The 25525-nt window shown below is 35.1% G+C and overlaps 5 protein-coding genes across 5 annotated transcripts; 3 read left to right on the top strand and 2 right to left on the bottom strand.

Annotated features, from left to right (window-relative positions):
• Positions 1 to 403: 403 nt before the first annotated feature.
• Positions 404 to 2159, top strand: INS49_011215 (uncharacterized protein; the record flags this gene model as incomplete). Its single annotated transcript, XM_043171934.1, has 3 exons — positions 404 to 641; positions 696 to 1097; positions 1159 to 2159. The coding sequence occupies 3 exons, from the start codon at positions 404 to 406 to the stop codon at positions 2157 to 2159; spliced, it is 1641 nt and encodes a 546-aa protein (XP_043023679.1).
• Positions 2160 to 2592: 433 nt separating this feature from the next.
• On the bottom strand, positions 2593 to 5016 carry INS49_011214 (uncharacterized protein; the record flags this gene model as incomplete). The annotated part of the gene is made up of 3 exons (XM_043171933.1): positions 2593 to 2768; positions 2870 to 3956; positions 4015 to 5016. 3 exons carry the CDS (start codon positions 5014 to 5016, stop codon positions 2593 to 2595), a joined length of 2265 nt encoding a protein of 754 aa, XP_043023678.1.
• Positions 5017 to 7086: 2070 nt separating this feature from the next.
• INS49_011213 (uncharacterized protein) lies at positions 7087 to 8884 on the top strand (the record flags this gene model as incomplete). Its single annotated transcript, XM_043171932.1, has 3 exons — positions 7087 to 7459; positions 7541 to 7746; positions 7895 to 8884. 3 exons carry the CDS (start codon positions 7087 to 7089, stop codon positions 8882 to 8884), a joined length of 1569 nt encoding a protein of 522 aa, XP_043023677.1.
• Positions 8885 to 9332: 448 nt separating this feature from the next.
• Positions 9333 to 10322, bottom strand: INS49_011212 (uncharacterized protein; the record flags this gene model as incomplete). The annotated part of the gene is made up of 1 exon (XM_043171931.1): positions 9333 to 10322. One exon carries the CDS (start codon positions 10320 to 10322, stop codon positions 9333 to 9335), a length of 990 nt encoding a protein of 329 aa, XP_043023676.1.
• A 433-nt stretch (positions 10323 to 10755) lies between these two features.
• Positions 10756 to 12730, top strand: INS49_011211 (uncharacterized protein; the record flags this gene model as incomplete). Its single annotated transcript, XM_043171930.1, has 3 exons — positions 10756 to 10811; positions 10881 to 10981; positions 12726 to 12730. The coding sequence occupies 3 exons, from the start codon at positions 10756 to 10758 to the stop codon at positions 12728 to 12730; spliced, it is 162 nt and encodes a 53-aa protein (XP_043023675.1).
• Positions 12731 to 25525: the final 12795 nt, after the last annotated feature.

Below are 25525 nucleotides of genomic sequence, written 5' to 3'. Positions count from 1 at the left end.
GAAAAGTCTGGTGGTTCACGAGAATTGTTCTTGTAGGGGAGCTTTCTGTTCGGCACGACCCGTAAAACTTTCCCGCATGCAGAATTTTTGGGGTTGCAGGCTTGCAGCACTTGAATTTTTCGCTCGCCCGCCGTACTTACAACGCTGCGTGGATGTTCACCTGCGAAATCTACCTTGACATACATACACCCCTTCACCTACTTCGATTTTTAGCACGTGTTCGGACCCTGTAAGTTCCAACTTTTCTCAAGTGCAACGGTGCCACTGCCTTCATGATTTTTTTTTCAGACTGATATCAGAAGAGCCGGTTAAACAGCGCTAACAATCTCTGTAGTGCATCAAGACGGTTCAGAAGAAAACAAGGAGTGTTTTGTGCTCACCAGAATCCAACTCGCACTGCACCATGTCAAAAGAGGCAGACGACATTGCCAGCGGGTCCGAGGGCTCTGAGGGATGGGACGATGTTGACGAGGGCGTCGACGAGGAGAGCCTGGAAATCGTCTCGCTCCTGGATGACAAGGTCTTCCCCGATGCGCAGTCTATGCTGGAGCATCTCAAGAGCAGCTTCAACTTCGATTTCGTGGCGGTGCGCGACCGGCTCGGCCTGGACTTTTATGGCAGCATCAAACTTGTCAACTTCAGTTCGTTGTCTGCTCAAGCTCTTGTGTGACTCTCCAGCTAACGCCGTCTCCCAGTCCGAAGTACCGTGAAAGGCGGCAAGTCTCTGCCAGACCAGATCACTGAGGCGGATATCGAGGATGACAAATTCCTGATGCCTGTACTGCCTGACGATGCGCTCATCATGTGTCTGGATGACCTGCCGTCTTCATCGGATGTTGCAGATGGCAAGGGCAAGGCTCCAGAGGGTGCATCGACAACAGAGAACGCTGGCGACGCCGCCAGCAAGGACGCCTCACTGCAGGCCCAGCTCGACGAGCTCAACAAGCAGTTCGCCAACTACCGGCTTGCGGTGGAGCAGACCCTTGACAAGAGGTGGCATGCCGACGATGATGGCTCGTCATCGCGGTCGTCCGCCAGTTCGAAGAAGGAGAAGAAGGATGAATCAGCGTACTACTGGGAGTCCTATGCACACAACGGTATGCTGCTTTCCTGCCCTCACAGAACCAGGCAGACCTTGAAGTCCTAACAGCATGACAGATATCCACGAGACCATGTTGAAAGACACCGTCCGCACAGAGGGCTACCGAGACTTCATCTACAACAACAAGCACCTCTTCAAGGGCAAGACCGTCCTGGACATCGGGTGCGGGACCGGCATCCTGTCCATGTTCTGCGCCAAGGCCGGGGCAGCACACGTCTACGCCATCGACAAGTCAGCCATCCTGGACAAGGCGAACGAGAATATCTTCAACAACGGCCTGTCGGACACCATCACCTGCCTGCGCGGGCGCGTCGAGGACATCGTGCTGCCGGTCGACAAGGTGGACATAATCGTCTCGGAGTGGATGGGCTACGCGCTCCTGTACGAGGCGATGCTGCCGTCGGTGCTCTACGCCCGCGACAGGTACCTCAAGCCGGACGGCCTGCTGGTGCCGTCGCACACGACCATCTTCCACGCGCCCGTGTCGGACCCGGAGTACGTCGCCGACAACGTCACCTTCTGGCGGGACGTGTACGGCTTCGACATGAAGGCCATGCAGGAGGGCATGCTCAAGGAGGTCAGGGTGCAGACCATGCCGGCCGAGTCCCTCTGCGGCACCGCGAGCACGTACGCGCTGGACCTGTACCACGTAAAGGTCGAGGACCTCACCTTCAAGACCAGCTGGGGGAGCAAGCTCACCAGGGACGTGGACAACGTGGACGGCTTCCTCATCTGGTTCGACAACTACTTCGCCGCGTCGCGGCAGGAGGGGCCCGAGCTGATCGAGGCGCCGGCCGACGACTGGGAGGCGGCCCGGAAGGGCGGCAGCAACGCCTTCACGACCGGCCCGCACCGCAAGGAGACCCACTGGAAGCAGGTCCTGATGCTGGTGGAGGACAAGGACGGCCATGAGCGCAAGCCTCTCAAGGCCGGGGAGCAGATCGAGGGCACCCTGTCTTACTCTGCGCCCGAGGACCACGCGCGTGGGCTGCTGATCAAGGTGGAGTGGGACGGGCTGCCGAATGCTGAGAAGTCACAGGTCTGGGCTCTAAACTAGTGATTGGGTAGATTTTCCTCATTGGAGAATATATAGGCCATAAGCACCCACTCAAGACGCAAGACCAGCAGAGGTTCAAGGGTGCCCTGTGTTGGCATGGAATTCAACCCAACACACCCGTGGGACAAGCGCTTGTCACATGCGTATGTAGAATAGAACAAGCCGTGGCATGCCAGGAGCACAGAAAATGCCAATTTGAAAATGCCTTGATCCCCCCGAATCCAGCATTGCGGACACGTGCAAAGCTGGCTATGGGAATCCCGCAGGTCTTCAACATACCGCCCACAGAGGCTAGGTGGGCGTGCATCCGGTGACAGTCATGTTCCCCTCTCTACAAGCTTTCTGGTATGTACGAAAATGCCAAATGCCTATGCTATATGAAAAGGGGATGAGAAGCTAGAGAAGTGAATATGAATCCTATCCCCTCCTCGCCTCACAGATGCGGCACACCGGCACTCTCCATGATTAAATTGACAATACTCAAGAATCCCTCCCCAAGAATGAAACCAGATGCGAGCACAATCAACGGCGTGTCTTCCCTCGTGCCCTTCTTCCTCCACCACCAGGCCACCAGTCCGCCTACGGTTCTCGCCAATGTGAAGCTGGGCACTGCATTTTGTCAGCTGCGTTACTCCAACCATGCTGACCGATCGCAGAAGCTTCACTTGTGGATGGATGGGGCAGGAGAGGTAGGAGAAGCTGATACATACCGTTATACATGCCCACAGCCACGGCAATTCCGCCAGGAACGAGGTGCTGCCACCTCTTATTTGTAGCATAGATTCTAACCATGGTACTAAATGTGAACAGCACCGCAAACGCGATGGCCCACTCCCTGGCCATGTAAGGCAGCCCCTGGCCGGTGACCAGCCTCGCGGTGAAGATCCACACGTAGGCGGTCGGGACCTGGAACAGCGAGCCCGGGATGGTGTACACGGCCGTGTAGAGCCTGTAGATGAACGCGCTCACGACGGCTCCTACGGTGGCGCCGACGACCTGGCCCCAGAACTGGGCCTTGGGCGCCGCGCCCAGCAGGTGGCCCGTCTTGAGGTCCTGCATTAGGTCGCCAGCCTGCAGGGCGCCGGCCTCGGAGACGGCACCGGCGACGAGGTTGATCAGCACCGAGGTGGGGTGGGACTGCGGTACGATGAGGGCGAAGAAGAGCTGCGCCAGCTTGGAGATGCCCGACACGGGGTTCAGGTCCGTCTCGCCCAGGGCGCGCACACCCATGATACTGAGTACGAGTGCCATCAGTACCGCCGACACGGTCGCATACAGGGGCACCAAGTCCCCGAAGACGATGTGGATGCACAGCACGCAGAAGGCAATGGACAGCGCGAGCCCAATGATCACCGTACGGTTCGAGATCAGCTGTGAGGCTGGGGCGTCGTCCTGGTCGGCCTCGGCGAGGAGGTGCGAGATGGACGACTGCTGCTGGTGGTGGTCCTGCTCTGGCTGCTGGTGATCAGACGAGGGGCTGGGCGGCGGGAGGTCGTCCTCCTGGGGGCTGAGTGTGGTGTACCCCTGATGACGCGGCGGAAGCAGCTGGCTGAGGCTCGTGTCCCCATTCTGCCACCGGCGGTGGAAGCTGGCGCCGGCTTTGGTGAGGCGCTGGAGCAAAGGACGCGAGGCGAGGTAGCCGAGACTGACGACGGCGTCTGCGAGCATAATTGCAAGCGAGGTCCATACGATCCAGCCCTTGCTCCCGTTCTCCCAGTCGCTGACCTTGCCTGGGGCCCAGCCTTGGTGTTTAGCCAGGGGTGAGAGTATGCCCCATCCAATGATTGCACCGAGTAACTGCCGAGCAGTGTCAGCGCAGAGATCCGAGTGATGCTCTGTACATTCCAGGGCTTACCATATGAATTGTAGTCGCCGGTCCCATGATAATACCCTGCCCGACATAAGCCAAGCTCGGGTTCAGCGTCCACAGCCACGTTGAAGCTGCTGTTACGCCAAATATCGGCAGATCTCTCAAGATTGGGAAGAAGTAAGTCGCAAAAGTGTACAGCCCCGATATGAAGAAACAGGTCAGTAACAACCTGACGTTGGCCTTCCACTGCTGCCTCCGAAGATCTGCGCCTTCTTCCTCATCAACAGCATGTACATTCCCGTCTTGCCCGAGACGCCCGCCGAAGCCCTCGGGCACAACATGCTCCTGGTGGTGATGCTTAGGGGACGAGTCATCCCTCACCAGCCCCGTCTTGCCATGCAGCACACTGATCAACACCGCAGTACTGAAGCCGCTTGGGAACTTGAGCTTCTCCCGGATGATGACCTGCCGCCTCAGAGGGACGGCAAACACCACACCAAAGTAGCACAGCCCCAGGGACCAGACGACAAGCTTCCAAGTGCTGAGGTCGACGGGGCCCTGCTCCTCGGGCTTCAGGAGATACTGCATGGCGGGCAGCACGCCGACAAAGCCGCAGCCGAGCGGCATGATGGCCATTGACCCGGCAACGGTCTGGACGAGGACGTTCTCGACGGGCGAGAAGGGGAAGGCCAGGTGCCGGGACAGGGTCTTGAAGATGCCGAAGCCCATGAGCGAGGCAGGCATGGTCATCATGGAGACCCAGCCGGTCTGGAGGCCAAAGTACATGTTGGAGAAGCAGATGACGAGCCCGACCAGGAGGCCGGCAGCGATGGCGCGGAGGGTGAAGCTGCGGCCTTCGACGTCGAGCCCTGGCTTGGCCACCCTGAGAGCCGGTGTGGGTGGCGAGTGGTCTTGGTCGCCACCTCGAAGCGCGTCTCCCTCGTCAGGAGGCTGTCGTGATGAGAGGGCATCGTCACCTTGAGCGTCATCCTCGGACGTGCCAAGGCGGTCGTAGCCGGAGCGGTCTTGACCCCTATCGGGCGCCATACCTGCTGCAGTACGCGGAGTTCTCGGACCGCGAGTTGACAGGTCCAGCAGCTGGATGCCTAGACTTGGACTTGGACTCGGAGGGTTCAAGGACAAGCCTCTAGAGCCCGGAATACTGAGTGACGAGATTCAGGAATGCAGCAGACCGTGTGCCATGAGCAGATCACGGCGCACGGCATATCATTGGGGGAAGGGCCCAGACAAAGAAGCGATCCCGGCAGGTTGGATCTTCCCGTGACCGTTGCAACCGGCAGACGGCGACGATGATGCCATGGGCCCGGTCCGATCGGGGTGCGAGCTTATGTAAGCCGTCCCGTTCAATGGGATGCCAATGGATGCTAGTCTGCTCTGTACTGTTGTGTCGTCCACATAGCAGCCTGGGGTAGACTGGCAGAGCTATGGAATGGTAAGGATCCTCCGGCTAGCCTAGACGAAGGGGAAAGAGGGCAGAAGAGACAAGAAGGCTGGCAGCTCCGATGTCTGTTCTCGCCGTCTCGACGCCGTGCACACGACAAGCAACGGTCCGGTGCCCAGTTCCCAGTGTCGCGTTGGACCATGGTGTGGGTCTGCTGCGCCCTGCCTGCCTGCCTGTCCTCGCCCCCTGTCAGTGTCCTGTCTTGTTGACGCACGCCACCGACGAGAACCGCTTCGGCTCCGGCTCGGCCCAATGCAGGCCGCGTTGCCTTGCTTGACCGCGTCTGCGACCCGGACTGTGACTATGGCCACGACTATGACTAGCATCGAATGCTGTAACTTTATTACAGTATAGATCGCAGTCACTGTCACGTACGTGCGAGTCCCAGTCGCAGGCCCAGACTCCCCACAAGCTTAAAGTCGCGACGGCCAATTCCCGGCGTTGCTGTTACCCAAGTGGTCCCACTTGAGGAAGCAACGTCTCACCTGCGCCCTAGGGGCCCCAGCGACGAAATCCCCTCGTGCCCGAAAACTCGTCGTTGCCCCCCGGCGAGAAAAAATCTCTTCACCTCGCCCGCGAGCTCCTGCGCCCCTGCTATTCCCGGAAGATCGCTCACCCCCAGTCTGGCCATGCGCCACTTTTCCAGTACATCGATGCCCCTTCTGGCCCGTCCGCGTCTTCTCATACCTGCAGATCTTGGCAGCGTGGTGTGGGTTCCAACCCCGCGAGGCAGGCCTCGACGCGCGGGCTACTGCAGTTGCTTGTTCGCTCACCTTGGGCAGCTTGGCTCTTGGGATGCCTAGGCCATCGCAGCCCGCCGATTGTGATGCCTTGAGCCGTGAGAATCCCTGGGCCACCCTTTCGGCCATCCCGTCATGGAATGGGAAATTTTCAAAGGAAGAAGTCTCGAGTGAGGCACGCGACTGCTGGCAGGGGGAGGTGAGGGCTGTTGCCACGAGTGTTGGTGCCGGCCTTGGTGATGATGTCCAAGGTCACACCACGCCAGCTGCAGACGCTGCAGCATCGCCAACACTGATATAAGACCCCGCCCCGCAGCCGAGTTTCTATGCGTACAACATTTTGCAAATATCTCGATAGATCATCTAGATTATTACCTTCGCTAAACCCCCCATTCGTCCTCGGACCTGCTCGGCCTGGCCCAAGTGCCAGTCTAACGAGCCCCAGCTTCAAGCTTCGTATCCACCAGTCCACTTCCACGCGCAGCCACCACCCTGTCGTTCAGGCCCGTCCCCGAGAGACGGGGGAAAAGCTTTATCACTGCCTGCCACCCGGCCTGTCTCGCAGTACATAATTGTCACACCACTTGGACAATCTCTTGCAGTCACCCGTATATGCCTGTTCTCTCGTCTCGCCGTCCAAGTGCTGCTCTTCGCCTGCTCCGGCCGACTCTGCCCCCTGAGGACCCTCTCTGGCGGTAGCTTTGGCTCGACCTCATCCGGACCGGACAATTGTTGGGATTGGTTCTCCACCGGATCCCACACGGGAAAGAAAAACACCAGTATCAACGTCATTCTCGTGACTCACCAGGTCGCAGTTTATTTGGGCACCGGACTCCCACTGCTGGAACGGATCCCAGTTCCCGCATACCACTCAGGAGTCGCAATCGCACGGCACACCCAAGGACAGAGCTCAGCATGGCCAAAGCAGACACCATAGTCGCCGCAGGGCGCGGCGATGCCAGCCCAGACCCGGAGAAGCAGTCCATTACCGAGGCCTCTACCCATGAGCTGAAGCGGGAAATGTCAGGTCGTCACCTGCAGTTTATCGCCATTGGAGGCGCAGTAGGCACGGGCTTGTTCATCGGTAGCGGCGCTTCTCTGGCCACAGCGGGTCCTGTTGGCTGTCTGATTTCGTATATTGCTGTCGGGACGATTCTTTACTCGGTCATGACCAGCCTCGGCGAGATGGCGACATATATCCCGACTGCTGGCTCATTCACATCGTACAGCGCTCGATTTGTCGACCCGGCTCTGGGCTTTGCGATGGGCTGGCTCTACTGGTTCAGTTGTGAGTCTAGAAACCCCATGTCACCCATGGCCTGAGTGCCATCTTAGGCCGGATGCGGGCGTACGACTAACGTGCTTCAAGGGGCTATCACATGGGCTCTCGAGTTGACCGCCGCCGGCTTGATCATCCAGTACTGGAACTCCAGTATTAGTATTGGCATCTGGATTGCCGTCTTCTGGGTTCTCTTCACGGCAATCAACTTCGTTCCTGTCAAATTGTACGGCGAGATGGAGTATTGGTTTGTCTCGATCAAGGTCATTACCATTATCGGATTCCTCATTTTCGCGGTGCGTGCCAATCTGCCCACGCCCATGAATTCCTCCTGGAGCCGGCGGGCAGTGTCTGAGGGATCCCTGCGCCTTGGGGAAATCCCTCAACACACCGGATAAGCTCTGGGGACGCACTTGTTAAAAGGTTACTGACAAACTTGAGCAGATCTGCATCAACGCAGGCGCAAGCCCCCAGGGATATCTGGGCTTCACCTATTGGAAGAACCCAGGCGCGTTCGCCTCGTACGACGAAAACATGGTTCCGGCTACCGGCAAGTTCGTGTCATTCTGGAGCGTTCTCGTCACGGCGGCTTTCTCGTACCAGGGTGCAGAGCTCGTTGGCGTTGGCGCGGGGGAGGCTCGCAACCCGCACAAGACGGTCCCGGTTGCTATCCGGAACACCTTCTGGGGCATCCTGTTCCTATTCGTCTCCACGATCTTCTTCCTCGGCATCCTCGTTCCGTACGACAACCCTGAGCTTACGAACGGCAGCACCAGCGCCGCCGGCTCCCCGCTCGTCATCGCCGCGAACCTCGCCTCAGTTCCTGTCCTGCCGGACATCATCAACGCCGTCCTTCTCACCGCCGTGCTCTCGGCGGCGAACTCGGTCGTCTACTCCGGCAGCCGTATCCTCGTGGGTCTTGCAAACGAGGGCCACGCGCCTCGATTTCTGACCAAGACCAACAGCCACGGCGTTCCTTACAACGCCGTAGCCTCCACGTCGGCGTTCGGCCTCCTCGCCTTCCTGAACCTCTCCCCCTCCGGCACTGACGCCTTCAACTGGTTCCTCAACATCACCGCCGTGGCAGGCCTGATCACCTGGGCCAGCATCAACCTGTCCCACATCCAGTTCCAGCGCGCCATGAAGGCTCAGAACATCCCACGGCATTTGCTGCCGTACCTGGCTCCGCTGCAGCCTTACCTGGCGTGGTACGGCCTGTTCTTCAACACTCTGATTGTGATCACACAGGGCTTCACCGCGTTCATGCCCTGGAACACGGTGGACTTTTTTACGGCATACATCAGTGTCATTCTATTTGTAGTACTTTATGTTGGGTACAAGGCCGCATATCGGCCGGCGCTTGTAAAAGTAAGCGAGGCTGACTTGCACAAAGGTCGGTTACAGACCGCGGAAGGGGTGGTTATTGAGCAATGACTGCACAGTAAAGTGCATGGTGTAAAAAAGGTGTTGGTCACGCGGTTTACAGCACAGCGACAAAAATAATTTAATACGAGATAACAGATATCGATTCAAAAGAACCCAGTCTCCATGTCTTACAACACAAGCGTGATGGTTGCTGCAACAACCTACTGCAGTGTCACCACCTTGTGCAGTCATCTTCCGCATCATGAACTGGCGTGGCTCTACGAAGACCAACGATTATCCTCACCCCGGCTCAACTACCTTAATAAGCAGCAGAGACATGGCATAAGGTGTAATACAGCGAGTATTGCCTGATCTGTCTGAGTCCACGGGTAGGTATATCAACGTTTCTGCCACCATGCATACATAATCGTCTTGATGATTTTGGCGCGCATGGAATACATGAAGCCAGCCTACTTTGGTGCTTGTGATTGTTTGGGGATCCATAGTAAATATGCCCTCACGGCGCATCCCTTGCCTTCCAGCTCTGCGCAACACTTGCCATAGTCTCAAATGTGATCTCCCCTCCGCTGGACTCAGCCATCTTCACCAGCCTCCCAAGAAACCTGTCCACCATGCCGACGATGTGCGCTCTCCCAGCGCTCTCAGGGTGCCAGATCAGGGGATATATCGACCCATATCCCACCCCAGGCCCCTCGTCCAGGAACGACTCGTTCTCCCACAGCCAGTCGAACCGGTCCCACCACATCCTCTCGACAACACCAGTAGCAACATAACCATGCGTCGAAGCCGTGTACGGATAGAACCCCAGCGGCGTCATGTCCTCCGTGTACCATGAAGCGGGGACCTCGACCAGCGCCGCGGCCGCCTCCGCCGTCCCGGGGAGCGGCTGCGCGGGCAAGGGTGTCGGCCGCATCCACGTCGCCGCCGGCTTGCTGTAGTCGGGCACGTGGGGCACCTCCTGCGGGAAGGGGCGGGGCAGGAAGTAGGGCAGGGAGTCGTGCGCGTTCATGCTGCTGTCGTACAGGAACCCGCGCCGCTGCAGCAGGTCCACGGTGGACTCGCGGATCTGGTACAGCGGCGCGCGGTGGCCCAGCGGCCGCTGCTGCTGCCCGCTGCCGCCTTCGCCCCCGCCTCTGCCGCGCAGCAGCCCCGTCGCGAGCTCGGTGCACCGCTCCAGCACGTCGTCCTCCTGCTCGGGCGTCATTGCGTACGCGCCCTCGTGGCTGTAGCCGTGCAGCCCTATCTCTGCGCCGCTGGCGGCGATCTCGGCGGCCCTGCCCGGGAAGGTCTCGATGCTATGGCCCGGGATGAACCAGGTCACCCTCTCCGAGATGCCGTGCTTGGCGAACAGCCTCAGCAGCCGGGGTACGCCGACGTTGGCGCTGAGCAGGCCGGCCGAGTAGTCCGAGAGCGTGTTCTCGGGCGTGTGGCCCGTCCCGAGGTAGCCTGAGAGGGCGTCGAAGTCCACCGATAGGCATATGCGCATGCGGCGTGGCTTCGGCTTGGTTGCGTCCATCGGGGGCTATAAGGCACTAAAGGCTCTGTCTGATGTACAGCTTTTGTATGATCCCTCGTAAGGCAGGCAGGCAAGCTTCTATCATAACATATCGCGCTTGGTTTCGATGACGCCGTGGGGTCTTCTGCAGCACGTTGAACTGCTGTGGCAGGGGTTCACGGCGGATGCGGAGACCGTCTTCTGGATCGGCCCAAGGCGGAGCCAGCTAACAGCCCAGCAGATGCCCGACTGAACAATGTATTTGATTGCCGGATTTGTTGACATGATTTGATAGCTGCTGGCATCATTTCAGTCTGCAAAAGAAAGGCTCATGAGCCTGGCGATAGCAAAAGAACTTTGGAATTCGACACTGTGCTTACATTTGTGAATCCGACAGCTCACTGCTCGTTCTGCCTTGCATGCCATGAATCGACACCTGGTAGTCTTCTCCAACGGATCTAGAAATTGCATTGGGCAAAAGTGAGTCTTTTCTGGCCAATTACATATCATTAGATGCGAACAGGGGAGCTGACCCGGAAATGATCCCAGCCTTGCCATCATCGAGCTGAAGCTGGCACTCAGCCAGATCGTGCTCAATTTTGAGCCGGGAGAGGCCATGGAACCCGAGCTGGAGTATGAGGAGTACTTGGGTTTGACGGAACCCAAGGGACCGGTTAAAATTACTATGCGTGAAGGATAGTGAATGGGGTTTCTGCCAGCCGCTTTGAGGCAGTTCGATGTCTGCCTCCGTCGTTTGCTGCTGGACGAGAGGTACTGCAGCAGCTTCAGGTCCAGTAGGGCTGACGTTGAAGAAATGTGAGATTAAATGCATGTGTAGTGATTCAAATCGCAGCTTTCAATAGCGCTATAAAAACAAACAAAAAGCCTGTTTCCTTGTTTCGTGGAAGACTACACACAGGGACTGCTCCACGCAGGCAACCACCCCGTCTGCATGAGTCCCAAGCATCGCCCACCATCAGCCATCCTCACTCCCTTCCCAATGCAGATACCGAAATGCATGACCCCTATTCCAACCAATTCATTCAGCAAGGCCCGAGACATATCCCTTGAAGAATCCAGCACCGATTCACATTCGCCAGAGACCGAAGCACGGGGTGAAGACCGGGATCATCGCAGCACAAAGCGTGTAAGCTGATTGGCCAATTGCCGCCGCCAACCCCCCCCCCCCACACTCGCAAAATAGCAAACCAGCCAGACCCCCGTGTGCAACCCGAAGCCACAGCAGGGTCAACAACGACGCCGTGAGCATTTGACAGGGTCTCATTCTCTGTTTCGGTCTAAATCGCGATCATTTGATTCCGTGCGTGTTCCGTGTGAGGTCGCACGATGGTGAGCCTCCAGATCGTACTTGTCCTACCGCTCCGTTCAGCCGGGGCCCACAACAGCGACATCCTCCGGCAGGGTCAGGACTGGAGATCATGGCTCCAGGGGGAGGTGGGCTCTTCCAGGGAAGCAAGAACACACTCTCTTGGGAACCTGCATACGGTGGTGGGGAGCAGGGTTGGGAGGCTTTGCATGTGAACTTGTAGGCGCAAAGTCTCTTCGACCCTAGAGCATCCAAGAATGAGTGGCGAATAGCGTTATTGAGCCTGCATTTGTGCTTCTTTATGTACCTAACCCACTAAACAGCACTGCAATGATTACGAGGAACGCTGTAAACTGTACGGTATGGGTGTGTAGGTTGCTTAGTTGCTAATTATGCTTAAAGGGCAGTGCCTTTAGTGTTTTGGGCTGCAACGCTGCTTATATAAGCAGCTGCTTACTCGCTATTTATAAATCTATATTATTCCCTTTCTTAAATAAATTATTCTTAGTCTTACTATATAAATTATATCCTTTAATAAGGAAAAGTAAGATATATGCTTAATATTTAATTTATACCCTTATTAAATAATTATTCCTTTTTATTATTATAATAAATAATAAAGTAATGTAATAATAATATACTTTTATTTATTTTAATAGTTTGCCTTTTAATTTAATTGCTTTTATGGAAATTTATTAAAAAAATAATAGCTTTTAAAGAATAGCTTTTTAAATAAGGAAGTTTTAAGTTTAACTTTTAATTTAGCTAATTTCCTTTTTATCTTTCTTTTAATTAATTAAGTAAGGAAAATATAAATTGCTTAAAAATAAGGTATTTAGTTAAGTTAATAAAATGTTAATAAGCAGCTAATAATAATTAATAAGCTGTTATTTTTTATTTTTAATTAAGTTATATTAATTAAGCAATTTAATTATAATTATATTAAAGCATTATTTTATTAATATATTATAAGCTTTTAATAAAATAACTATTTATAATATATATTAAGAAGAAGTTTATATTATTATATATATTTTTAAGTATAATGCCGCTAAGGCTGCGGAAAGTATAAGTATTATTAATATAATAAGCGGTAATAACCTAGGAATTATTATAATAAAGCTTATACTTATAAGCATATTAATATACTTATAAAATTTAATTATTAAAAGTAAATATATATAATAATGCTTTATTTTTTTTAGAAAAATGCTTAAATTTAATTATAAAAGGCTTTTAGCTTTATAATATAGTTTTATGCTAATAAAGCCTTATATTTCTTAATTAATTATTTTATAAAATTATTATCTTTTTGCTTTATAAGTTGTTATATATAAGTAATATAAGGTTTATACTTTAAAGGTAATAATATATTAAGGAAAAGGAAATAAGGGTTATACTTACTTAACTTTAAAATTTAATTATATAATATAATTACTTGTTATATTAAAGCTTAAATATCTTAATTTAAATTAATTAATTATTTTTATAAGATTATATGCTTTAAGTTTTTATTAGCCTTCTTAACTTTATTATTACCTTTTAGCTTAATTAATATAATTAAGCATAGCTTTAATTTATATTAATAATATTAAGTTAAGGCAGCCTTATTAATAAAGTAATTAATATTATTAAAGATTTATTTATTAAGTATATTAAAAATATTAATAATTTTATTTAATAATAAGAAAGTGTTTTTAAATTATTAATTTAATATAACTTTTGCCTTAACTTATTTAATAATATATTTAATAATTATTAAAATTAATATATTATTAATTAATATAAAGTTAATAACTTATTTTATTAATAAAGTTAATAATATAATAAGGTTAAGGTTTAATAATATTAAGTTAAATATTTTTATTAATTAATACTTTATATATTTAATAATAACTTGCTAAATAATAAAAGTAATCTTAAGGTGTTAATACTTTTTTAATGCTTTTTAAAGGGTATTATTAATTATTAAATAGCTATATATTAAATATAACTTCTTTATAATTATAAATAAATTATTATACTTTAAAATTAATAAAAGGAGTATTGCTTTTAAAGTAATGCCGGCATTATAAAGAGAATTACTAAGTTATTATTTATATATATAAATCTTACATAGCTATCCTTAAATAACTATAAAGTACTTCTTTATTTATTTTAAGTTAATAATAAAGGGAATGTTATGGGTTAGCCTTGGGTTGTTTGCTATAAGGTGTTTAAATAGGGTTTATATTTAAAGTATAAAGGAAAAGGTTTACTTTTTATTTATACTTATATTAAAGCCTATTTTTATAAAGCTAAAGCTTATTAATTAATTATAATAAGCAAAGCTTAAATTATAATATATCCTTTTTTTTAAGTTTTTATAATAAGTTTTAAAGGGTAGCTATATAATAAAAAATAAAGAATATTATAATTTAATTATAAATTAAATATTACTTTTTACTTAATTATTTAATTATACCTTAATATCTTTTAATTACATTAAAAGCTTAACTTATTATTTATAATTAACATACCTTAGCCCTTATAATTTAATATATTAATTAAAGCAAGCTAATAAGAAATAATTATTTAAGTATAAGCTAGCAGCTAAATTAATAACATTTTTATAATCCTTTAATATAAGCTTTTTATATAAGCTTTTTTATTTAAAACCTTAAAATTATAAATTTATTATATAATTTATAATTAATTAATGCTTAATTATAAGTAATTTACTTTATTAATAAGGATTTTTTAAATTTTAAGCGTTTTTATAATATTAAATTAACTAATATATAATTAACTTACTTTAAGCTTAAATTAATATTAAGCTAGTAATGCTTTTAAGCTTTACCTTATAAAAAAAATTTATACCCCTTTAAATAAACTTCTTTTCTTTATTAATCTTAATTAATAAAAATTATATCTTTATTTTCTTATAATAATTAAAATAATTATACTTATAATAGCTAAATTAATTATATATAAAATACTTAACTTTGCTTATTAAAATTACTATAATATTATTATAAGCTAGCCTTAAGTTATTTATTATAAAATATTTAAATAAGGTTTATATTTAAAATATAAAGAAAAAGGTTTATTTTTTATTTATACTTATATTAAAGCTTATTTTTATAAAGCTAAAGCTTATTAATTAATTATAATAAATAAAGCTTAAATTATAATATATTCTTTTTTTTTAAGTTTTTATAATAAGCCTTAAAGGATAGCTATATAATAAAAAATAAAGGATATTATAATTTAATTATAAATTAAATATTGCTTTTTACTTAGTTATTTAATTATATTTTAATGCTTTTTAATTATATTAAAGGCTTAGCTTATTATTTATAATTAATATACTTTAGCTTTTATAATTTAATATATTAGCTAAAGCAAGCTAATAAAAAATAATTATTTAAATATAAATTAATAATTAAATTAATAATATTTTTATAATCCTTTAATATAAGCCTTTTATATAAGCTTTTTTATTTAAAACCTTAGAATTGCAAATTTATTATATAATTTATAATTAATTAACGCTTAATTATAAGTAATTTACTTTATTAATAAGAATTTCTTAAATTTTAAGCATTTTTATAATATTAAATTAATTAATATGCAATTAATTTACTTTAAGCTTAAGCTAGCATTAAGTTAGCATTGCTTTTAAGCCTTACTTTATAAAAAAATTTTATGCCTCTTTAAATAAACTCTTTTTTCTTATTAATCTTAATTAATAAAAGCTATACTTTTATTTTCTTATAATAATTAAAATAATTATGCTTATAATAATTAAGTTAATTATATGTAAAATATTTAACTTTACTTATTAAAATTATTATAATATTAATATTTATTGCTTTATAATGCAATTATAAAATCTTTTACTATATTAAAAGGGAAAGGGATTTATTAATTACCTAAAAGGCTCTTTTATAGGCTTATTAAGGGCATAATAAGCTTATTATACTAAGCTTTAAGGGTATATTACATTACTTTACTATTTTAAGATTAAGTATTATTTTTCTTTATTATAGCATTAAAAATACTTTTATATTATTATAAAGTAAAGCAAAAAGCCTTAAATATATTTAGCTACTTTTTATAATTAAGCTAAACTTTTATTATAAAGGTTAAGCTATTAATTATTAATAATATTTTATATTTATTTAACTAACTTTAAGTCTTTGCTATATAAGTTAATTAATTAAATTAAATAAGAAATTTTACTATTTTTTTTTATAATATTATTATAATATAATTAAGCTAAGCTTAATATGCTTTTACTTAAAAAGGTTTTTAAATATAAAATAAACCTTTTTTAAAAAGCTTTTTAATTATTCTTTAAATATCTTTATAAAATTAATATAAAATAAAAATTAATTATAAAAAGTTCTTAGCTAATTAAATATATAAAAAAATTAAGCCCTTTTAATATTAATTACTTCCTTATTTATTATAAATTTAATCCTTATCTTTATTAATTAAGTTATTAAATATTTTTAAAATAAAAATTTCTTTAAATAAAGAAAAGCTTAATAAGCTATTATTATTCTTTTTAAATTTCGCTATATTAAGTTTTATATAATTATATTATAAGTTTATAATATAAGAAAACTTTAAATATATATTATAAGCTAACTTTAAGTTATTTATTATAAAATATTTAAATAAGGTTTATATTTAAAGTATAAAGAAAAAGATTTACTTTTTATTTATATTTATATTAAAGCTTATTTTTATAAAGCTAAAGCCTATTAATTAATTATAATAAGCAAAGCTTAAATTATAATAAATATTAATATTTATTACTTTATTATTTTAAAATTAAATATTATCTTTCTTTATTATAATATTAAAAATGCTTTTATATTATTATAAAATAAAGTAAAAGGCTTTAAATATATTTAATTATTCTTTATAATTAAGCTAAGCTTTTATTATAAAGGTTAAGCTATTAATTATTAATAATATTTTATATTTATTTAATTAACTTTAAGTTTTTATTATATAAATTAATTAATTAAATTAAATAAGAAATTTTATTATTTTCTTTTTATAATGCTATTATAATATAATTAAGTTAAGCTTAGCATACCTTTACTTAAAAGAGTTTTTAAGTATAAGGTAAACCTTTTTTAAAAAGCTTTTTAATTATTCCTTAAATATTTTTATAAAATTAATATAAAATAAAAATTAATTATAAAAAGTTTTTAATTAATTAAATATATAAAAAAATTAAGCCTTTTTAATATTAATTATTTCTTTATTTATTATAAACTTAGCCTTTATCTTTATTAATTAAGTTATTAAATATTCTTAAAATAAAAGTTTCTTAAGATAAGGAAAAGCTTAATAAGTTATTATTATTCTTTTTAAATCTTATTATATTAAGTTTTATATAATTATATTATAAGTTTATAATATAAAAGGACTTTAAATATATATTATAAGCTAGCCTTAAGTTATTTATTATAAGGTATTTAAATAAGGTTTATATTTAAAGTATAAAGAAAAAGGTTTACTTTTTATTTATATTTATATTAAAGCTTATTTTTATAAGGCTAAAGCTTATTAATTAATTATAATAAATAAAGCTTAAACTATAATAAGGAAAATTAATTTTTTTTAAAAATATTTAAAAATTGCTTATAAATTTACTTAATTAAGCTTATAAAGATATTAAATTTACTTAAGTAAGTTTCTTTTTTTTTTTATTTAAAAATAAGTAAAGTAAATTTAAAGATTATATTTTTAAATAGCTTAAAAAAGTAATTAATAAAAATATTAATTTTATTAATATTATTATAAGTTAACCTTAAGTATTTATTAAAAGGTATTTAAAAAGAGTTATAAATTATAATATTTAAAAAGTAAGTTAAGCCTTAAAAAGGCTTAACTTTAAATTTATCTTTTAAGTATATGCTTTATTATATAAAAGAATTAAGTATAATATAAGCTTAATATAAGTATATATTATAGCTTAAATAATAGCTTAAGCTTATTATATAGCCTTTTTTTTACTTTTATATTATATATAATAAGAATTAAACTTAAAGCTTTTATAATTTTATATTAATTATATATTTACTTTATTATATATTAATCTTAAAGCTATATTTATTTACTTTAAAAGTAATAATTATTTATTTTATTTTTATATTAATTATATTTATATATTATGCTTAATATAATGTAATATAAAGTATATATTATATATATTATAAGCTATTATAATATAATAATATTATTATTATATATATAATTCTTTATTAATATATTATAATTATATATAAGTTATATATATTGCTAGCTTTAAGCTATAATGTGTTTTTATTAATATATTAACATTATTTACCATAGCTATTACCCTTGCATATTATAAGCTAGCCTTGGGTTATTTGCTATAAGGTATTTAAATAAGGTTTATATTTAAAGTATAAAGGAAAAGGTTTACTCCTTATTTATATTTATATTAAAGCTTATTTTTATAAGGCTAAAGCTTATTAATTAATTATAATAAGCAAAGCTTAAATTATAATATATTCTTTTTTTTTAAGTTTTTATAATAAGCTTTAAAAAATAGCTATATAATAAAAAATAAAGAATATTATAATTTAATTATAAATTAAATATTGCTTTTTACTTAATTATTTAATTATATTTTAATGCTTTTTAATTATATTAAAGGCTTAGCTTATTATTTATAATTAATATATTTTAACTTTTATAATTTAATATACTAGTTAAAGCAAGCTAATAAAAAATAATTATTTAAGTATAAGCTAGTAGTTAAATTAATAATATTTTTATAATCCTTTAATATAAGCCTTTTATATAAGCTTTTTTATTTAAAACCTTAAAATTATAAATTTATTATATAATTTATAATTAATTAATGCTTAATTATAAGTAATTTACTTTATTAATAAGGATTTTTTAAATTTTAAGCGTTTTTATAACATTAAATTAATTAATATATAATTAACTTACTTTAAGCTTAAATTAATATTAAGCTAACAATGCTTTTAAGCTTTACCTTATAAAAAAAATTTATACCCCTTTAAATAAACTTCTTTTCTTTATTAACCTTAATTAATAAAAGTTATATCTTTATTTTTTTATAATAATTAAAATAATTATACTTATAATAGCTAAATTAATTATATATAAAATACTTAACTTTACTTATTAAAATTATTATAATATTATTATAAGCTAGCCTTAAGTTATTTATTATAAAATATTTAAATAAGGTTTATATTTAAAGTATAAAGGAAAAGGTTTATTTTTTATTTATATTTATATTAAAGCTTATTTTTATAAAGCTAAAGCTTATTAATTAATTATAATAAATAAAGCTTAAATTATAATATATTCTTTTTTTTTAAGTTTTTATAATAAGCTTTAAAGGATAGCTATATAATAAAAAATAAAGAATATTATAATTTAATTATAAATTAAATATTACTTTTTACTTAATTATTTAATTATATTTTAATGCTTTTTAATTATATTAAAGGCTTAGCTTATTATTTATAATTAATATACTTTAGCTTTTATAATTTAATATATTAGCTAAAATAAATTAATAAAAAATAATTATTTAAGTATAAATTAATAATTAAATTAATAATATTTTTATAATCCTTTAATATAAGCCTTTTATATAAGCTTTTTTACTTAAAACCTTAGGATTATAAATTTATTATATAATTTATAATTAATTAATGCTTAATTATAAATAATTTGCTTTATTAATAAGAATTTTTTAAATTTTAAGCATTTTTATAATATTAAATTAATTAGCATATAATTAATTTACTTTAAGCCTAAGTTAGCATTAAGTTAGCATTACTTTTAAGCCTTACTTTATAGAAAAATTTTATGCCCCTTTAAATAAACTCTTTTTCCTTACTAACCTTAATTAATAAAAGCTATACTTTTATTTTTTTATAATAATTAAGGTAATTATACTTATAATAATTAAGTTAGCTATATATAAAATATTTAACTTTATTTATTAAAATTATTATAATATTAATATTTATTGCTTTATAATATAATTATAAAATCTTTTGCTATATTAAAAGGGAAAGGGACTTATTAATTGCCTAAAAGGCTCTTTTATAAGCTTATTAAGGGCATAATAAGCTTATTACGCTAAGCTTTAAGAGCATATTATATTACTTTGCTATTTTAAGATTAAGTATTATTTTTCTTTATTATAGCATTAAAAATACTTTTATATTATTTATAAAGTAAAGCAAAAGGCCTTAAATATATTTAGCTACTTTTTATAATTAAGCTAAGCTTTTATTATAAAGGTTAAGTTATTAATTATTAATAATATTTTATATTTATTTAGCTAACTTTAAGTCTTTGCTATATAAGCTAATTAATTAAATTAAGTAAGAAATTTTATTATTTTCTTTTTATAGCATTATTATAATATAATTAAGCTAAGCTTAATATATTTTTATTTAAAAAGGTTTTTAAATATAAAATAAATCTTTTTTAAAAAGCTTTTTAATTACCCTTTAAATATCTTTATAAAATTAATATAAAGTAAAAATTAATTATAAAAAGTTCTTAGTTAATTAAATATATAAAAAAATTAAGCCTCTTTAATATTAATTACTTCCCTATTTATTATAAATTTAATCCTTATCTTTATTAATTAAGTTATTAAATATTTTTAAAATAAAAATTTCTTTAAATAAAGAAAAGCTTAATAAGTTATTATTATTCTTTTTAAGTTTTATTATATTAAGTTTTATATAATTATATTTATAAGTTTATAATATAAGAAAACTTTAAATATATATTATAAATTAGCTTTAAGTTATTTATTATAAAATATTTAAATAAGGTTTATATTTAAAGTATAAAGAAAAAGGTTTACTTTTTATTTATATTTATATTAAAGCTTATTTTTATAAAGCTAAAGCTTATTAATTAATTATAATAAGCAAAGCTTAAATTATAATAAATATTAATATTTATTACTTTATTATTTTAAAGTTAAGTATTATCCTTCTTTATTATAATATTAAAAATGCTTTTATATTATTATAAAATAAAGTAAAAGGCTTTAAATATATTTAATTATTCTTTATAATTAAGCTAAGCTTTTATTATAAAAGTTAAGCTATTAATTATTAATAATATTTTATATTTATTTAATTAACTTTAAGTTTTTATTATATAAGTTAATTAATTAAATTAAATAAGAAATTTTATTATCCCCTTTTTATAATATTATTATAATATAATTAAGCTAAGCTTAGCATATCTTTACTTAAAAGGATTTTTAAATATAAGGTAAACCTTCTTTAAAAAGCTTTTTAATTATTCCTTAAATATTTTTATAAAATTAATATAAAATAAAAATTAATTATAAAAAGTTTTTAATTAATTAAATATATAAAAAAATTAAGCCTTTTTAATATTAATTACTTCTTTATTTATTATAAACTTAATCTTTATCTTTATTAATTAAGTTATTAAATATTCTTAAAATAAGAGTTTCTTAAGATAAGGAAAAGCTTAATAAGTTATTATTATTCTTTTTAAATCTTATTATATTAAGTTTTATATAATTATATTATAAGTTTATAATATAAAAGGATTTTAAATATATATTATAAGCTAGCCTTAAGTTATTTATTATAAGGTATTTAAATAAAGTTTATATTTAAAGTATAAAGAAAAAGGTTTGCTCTTTATTTATATTTATATTAAAGCTTATTTTTATAAGGCTAAAGCTTATTAATTAATTATAATAAGTAAAGTTTAAATTATAATAAGAAAGATTAATTTTTTTTAAAAGTATTTAAAAATTGCTTATAAATTTATTTAATTAAGCTTATAAGGGTATTAAATTTACTTAAGTAAGTTTCTTTTTTTTTTTTATTTAAAAATAAGTAAAGTAAATTTAAAAATTATATTTTTAAATAGCTTAAAAAAGTAATTAATAAAAATATTAATTTTATTAATATTATTATAAGTTAGCCTTAAGCGTTTGCTAAAAGGTATTTAAAAAGAGTTATAAATTATAATTTTTAAAAAGTAAGTTAAGCCTTAAAAGGGCTTAACTTTAAATTTATCTTTTAAGTATATACTTTATTATATAAAAGAATTAAGTATAATATAAGCTTAGCATAAGTATATATTATAGCTTAAGTAATAGCTTAAGCTTATTATATAGCTTTCTTTTTACTTTTATATTATATATAATAAGAATTAAACTTAAAGCTTTTATAATTTTATATTAATTATATATTTACCTTATTATATATTAATCTTAAAGCTATATTTATTTACTTTAAAAGCAATAATTATTTATTCTATTTTTATATTAATTATATTTATATATTATGCTTAATATAATGCAATATAAAGTATATATTATATATATTATAAGCTATTATAATATAATAATATTATTATTATATATATAATTCTTTATTAATATATTATAATTATATATAAGTTATATATATTACCGGCCTTAAGCTATAATGCATTTTTATTAATATATTAGCATTATTTACCATGGTTATTACCCTTGCATATTATAAGCTAGCCTTGGGTTATTTGCTATAAGGTATTTAAATAAGGTTTATATTTAAAGTATAAAGGAAAAGGTTTATTTCTTATTTATATTTATATTAAAGCCTATTTTTATAAGGCTAAAGCTTATTAATTAATTATAATAAGCAAAGCCTAAATTATAATATATCCTTCTTTTTTAAGTTTTTATAATAAGCCTTAAAGAATAGCTATATAATAAAAAATAAAGGATATTATAATTTAATTATAAATTAAATATTGCTTTTTATTTAATTATTTAATTATATCTTAATGCTTTTTAATTATATTAAAAGCTTAGCTTATTATTTATAATTAATATATTTTAACCCTTATAATTTAATATATTAGTTAAAGTAAGTTAATAAAAAATAATTATTTAAGCATAAGTTAATAATTAAATTAATAGCATTCTTATAATTCTTTAATGCAAGCCTTTTATATAAGCTTTCTTACTTAAAACCTTAAAATTATGGATTTATTATATAATTTATAATTAATTAACGCTTAATTATAGGTAATTTGCTTTATTAATGGGAATTTCCTAAATTTTAAGCATTTTTATAAGGCTAAATTAGCTAATATATAGCTAATTTACTTTAAGTTTAAATTAATATTAAGCTAATATTACTTTTAAACCCTACCTTATAAAAAAATTTTATACTCTCTTAAATAAACTCCTTCCTTTTATTAACCTTAATTAATAAAAGCTATATTTTTATTTTCTTATAATAATTAAGGTAATTATGCTTATAATAGCTAAATTAACTATATATAAAATACTTAACTTTGCTTATTAAGATCGTTATAATATTAATATTTATTGCTTTACTATTTTAAGGTTAAGTATTATTTTCCCTTATTATAACGTTAAAAATGCCCTTATATTGCCATAAAATAAAGCAAAAAGCCTTAAATATATTTAGCTATTTCTTATAATTAAGCTAAGTTTTTGCTATAAAAGTTAAGCTATTAATTATTAATAATATTTTATATTTATTTAATTAACTTTAAGTCTTTGCTATATAAGCTAATTAATTAAATTAAGTAAGAAATTTTATTATTTTTTCCTTATAGCATTGTTATAATGCAATTAAGCTAAGCTTAATATATCTTTGCTTAAAAGGGTTTTTAAATATAAGGCAAACCTTTTTTAAAAAGCTTTTTAGCTATTTCTTAAATATTTTTATAAAATTAATATAAAGTAAAAATTAATTATAAAAAGTTTTTAATTAATTAAATATATAAAAGAATTAAGCTTTTTTAGCATTAATTACCTTTCCATTTATTATAAACTTAACCTTTATCTTTATTAATTAAGTTGCTAAGTATTCTTAAGATAAAAGTTTCTTTAAATAAGGAAAAGCTTAATAGGCTGTTATTATTCTTTTTAAGTTTTGCTATATTAAGTTTTATATAATTGCATTATAAATTTATAATGCAAAAGGACTTTAAATATATATTATAAGCTAACCTTAGGTTATTTGCTATAAGGTATTTAAATAAGGTTTATATTTAAAGTATAAAGGAAAAGATTTATTCCTTATTTGCATTTATATTAAAGCCTATTCTTATAAAGCTAAAGCCTATTAACTAATTATAATAAGCAAAGCCCAAACTATAATATTGCATTATATTTATTATTGCTACTTAAAATAACTTCTTTATAATTATACTTCCTTTTATAATTCCTTCTTTTTAATATTATATTATTATTATAATGCATTCATTATATGCATTATTTTATTACCTTTATATAATCTTTTTATTATCTTTATAATTATTTCTTTATTTATATTAATTACCCCTTAGCTTTATTTTACCCTTAGCTAAAAAGCTTTCCTTAATATAATTAATATTTATATAATTTCTTAACCTTCTTATAATTTAATCCTTTAGCTATTCTTCCTTATACCTATTATGCTTTCTTTATAACTACCCTTTTTTATTAAAAAGCCATTACTTTAATACATTAATACTTTCTTAATCCCTTAACGGTTCCTTAATACACCCTTCTTTATTTATATTATACTTATTAAGTACCCTTTCTTTAGCCTATTAATACCCTTTTAATTCCTTAACATCCTCCTTAATACTCACTTTGCTTTTATTACATAAAAAAAAGAATAAAAAATAGCTTTTATTATAAGTTTTAATAATTAACATAATAGCTTTAATATAGCCGCTGCTAATAATAATAATAATAGCAAGCTACCTTATTACTCTAGCAATATAACCCTTAAAGTTACCCTATTTTTCCCTTAATATAAGCTTATTATAATTATTAACTAAATATAAAAATATTATATTATAAGATTATATTAAGTGCTTAATAATTTTAATAATAAGAATTAATAGCTTATTAAATAGCTACCCTTTCCTTATAAATTATACATTATAATATTTTATAAAATTAACAAGCTATTTATTTATATCCTTAAAGGTTATAATATATTTTACATTAATTATTACTATTATAAGCATAAGTATATTTAATATATATATATATTTATTAATTTATTGCTATTATAAAATATATAGCGTTATTTAAAAAAAGTAATTACCATTAATAATAACTATATTTTTATCCTTAAGTAAATTAAGTTTATTACCCTTACTTATAATAATGCAGCTATATTTACCTTAACTTTTAATTATATCATTATTAATTTTCATAAAGCTATAAGTATTATATTAATAAAGCCACTCTTTACCATCCTTACTATTTACTTAAGCAGCTATACTTATTTTTATAACATAGCCTTAATTAATACCCTTATTAATTCCATTAAGGGTATGCTTTTAACTTTATTATAACTTATTAATATATTTTTATTCCTTATTAATATTAATATAATTATACATTATATTAATAATATTAATATTAATACTTATTAATTAACTTACTTTACTTAAAAAGTAATAAACGCCTTTATAACTCTTAATAATAACTAAAAAGCTAAGGTTAATTATTATATTAATATAATATATATTCTTAATATAAATACCCCCTTTATTTTTCTTTTATATTTATATTAATATAACCTTAAACGCGCTTTAATGCATTTAAAAATCGCTATTATAAAAAGTTTAATGCAATAATTAACGCCTTAAATATCCTTACTAGCTAAGTCTTTAGCATTAAATAATATAATTATAATTTAAATTGCCATTATACTTATAATAAATTTAAAAAGAAAGAGTAAAAAGATAAAGAAAAAGATTTTAAGGACTTGCCTTTCTTTAGCTATAATGCCCCTTATTATAAGCATTAATTAGC

The sequence above is a fragment of the Diaporthe citri genome (genome assembly GCF_014595645.1).
Source record: "Diaporthe citri strain NFHF-8-4 chromosome Unknown scaffold_5, whole genome shotgun sequence".
NCBI lineage: Eukaryota > Fungi > Ascomycota > Sordariomycetes > Diaporthales > Diaporthaceae > Diaporthe > Diaporthe citri.
Note: the sequence above shows the minus strand (reverse complement) of the source record. Positions and strands in the feature narration are given on the sequence as shown.